Source organism: Poecilia latipinna, unplaced genomic scaffold (genome assembly GCF_001443285.1).
Source record: "Poecilia latipinna isolate Pla-1442-1.1 unplaced genomic scaffold, P_latipinna-1.0 Scaffold1319, whole genome shotgun sequence".
Lineage (NCBI taxonomy): Eukaryota > Metazoa > Chordata > Actinopteri > Cyprinodontiformes > Poeciliidae > Poecilia > Poecilia latipinna.
Genome location: NW_015113935.1, coordinates 34,183 through 35,451, shown reverse-complemented (window position 1 = coordinate 35,451; position 1,269 = coordinate 34,183). Strand labels below are relative to the sequence as shown.

At 52.2% G+C, this 1,269-nt stretch overlaps 1 protein-coding gene across 2 annotated transcripts in view; it reads left to right on the top strand.

The window, feature by feature from the left end:
• The first annotated feature begins 225 nt into the window (after positions 1-225).
• Positions 226-1,269, top strand: part of LOC106961660 (proline-rich transmembrane protein 2) — a 17,185-nt gene continuing 16,141 nt past the window's right edge. The window contains exon 1 of one of the 2 annotated variants that reach the window (XM_015055545.1): positions 226-840. In XM_015055545.1, coding sequence (XP_014911031.1) covers positions 494-840 — 347 coding nt within the window. In that variant the 5' untranslated portion in view covers positions 226-493. The remainder of the gene's footprint in view (positions 841-1,269) is intronic. The other variant, XM_015055546.1, reaches the window with a different exon arrangement.

Genomic DNA, 1,269 nt, shown 5'->3' with positions numbered 1-1,269 from the left:
TTGGGTCGGGGTTCTGAGAGTCCAAACCGACCCGGAGGTTCCGGATGGAGAAAAACAAACTTGGGTCACCAGAACTTCAGTGCCTGGCTATTTGTTCGGCTGTGGTTCTGTCGGGTTTGATCTGAACCGGTTTGGTCCGGTCCGGTCCAACACTGGTCTCCAGTGCGTTTCCCTGGGACCTCAAGTCGAGCAGACAGAGGGCAGAACTTGGAGGGAATAAAATAATTTGTGGCTTTAAAAATTTAAAACAACAATCTGAAAAGTGTGGTGTGCTTTATTGGGTCAGAACTCTGGATCACCTACTCTCACTGACAGGAGGGATGGAACATCAGCTTTGACTAGGCCATTCTGCTGACCGGCCCATAACCTCCACCAGTCTCAGGTGGACACAAACTGGACTCAGAGACATGGAGGAAATGAGGGACAGTGGACAGGATGAAGACTCTAAAAAACAGGGACCTCACAGGCTTTTATTTTGAAAGGTCTTTCCGTCATGTATTTGTGTACACTTGATATTCAGAAAACAGAAGAAAGCAGCTACTGTACACACTCTCTCTCTCTCACACACACACACACACACACACACACACACACACTCCCCCCTGCAGTGTTGGAGCTGCTGCAGATTCTCTGCATCGTCAGAAACCAGAGAGGAGCTGAGATCCTCCGTCTGCTGCTTTTCTCCACATTTACTTCAGTTTCCAGACCCGCTGCTGGAGCCGAACCTGTCGGAACCACCCGGACTCACCCGAACCTGCCGGACCCACTGGACCCCCTGCAGAGACACAATGAGCCTCACCCTGCTGCTGGCTGTGGAGTGAACCAGGTGAGCCTCCAGAGGTGAGAGAACCTGCTTCTGGTCCCGGTTCTGCTGGTTCTGGGTGGGCGTGTCACGCCTTTGTCTCAGCCTGCGGCTCTCGGCGGCTGAACGCCTGGAAGGTTCTGACTCTTATCAAATATTGGCCCGGAGCTCAGCTGCTCTCCTCCGGCTGGTTCCGTTCAGGTCGAACTGGACCTCAGCTGCTCGGTTCTGGACGGGTTCTAGAACGTGCTGCAAGCGGCCGGCGGTCTGACGCCGGTCCACTTGGTCCTGCTGGAACCAGCAGATCCATCCGCCGATGAATTTATTCAGCTTTATGTTTGATTTGAAATGGCGCCTTATTATATTTATAATTGGGGCCTGCCCATAGCAATGCATAGGGACTGACCCATCCACAAAAATGGTATCAAAACGTGCGGCTCGATCCCGGCATTGGAGCTATTATTTTT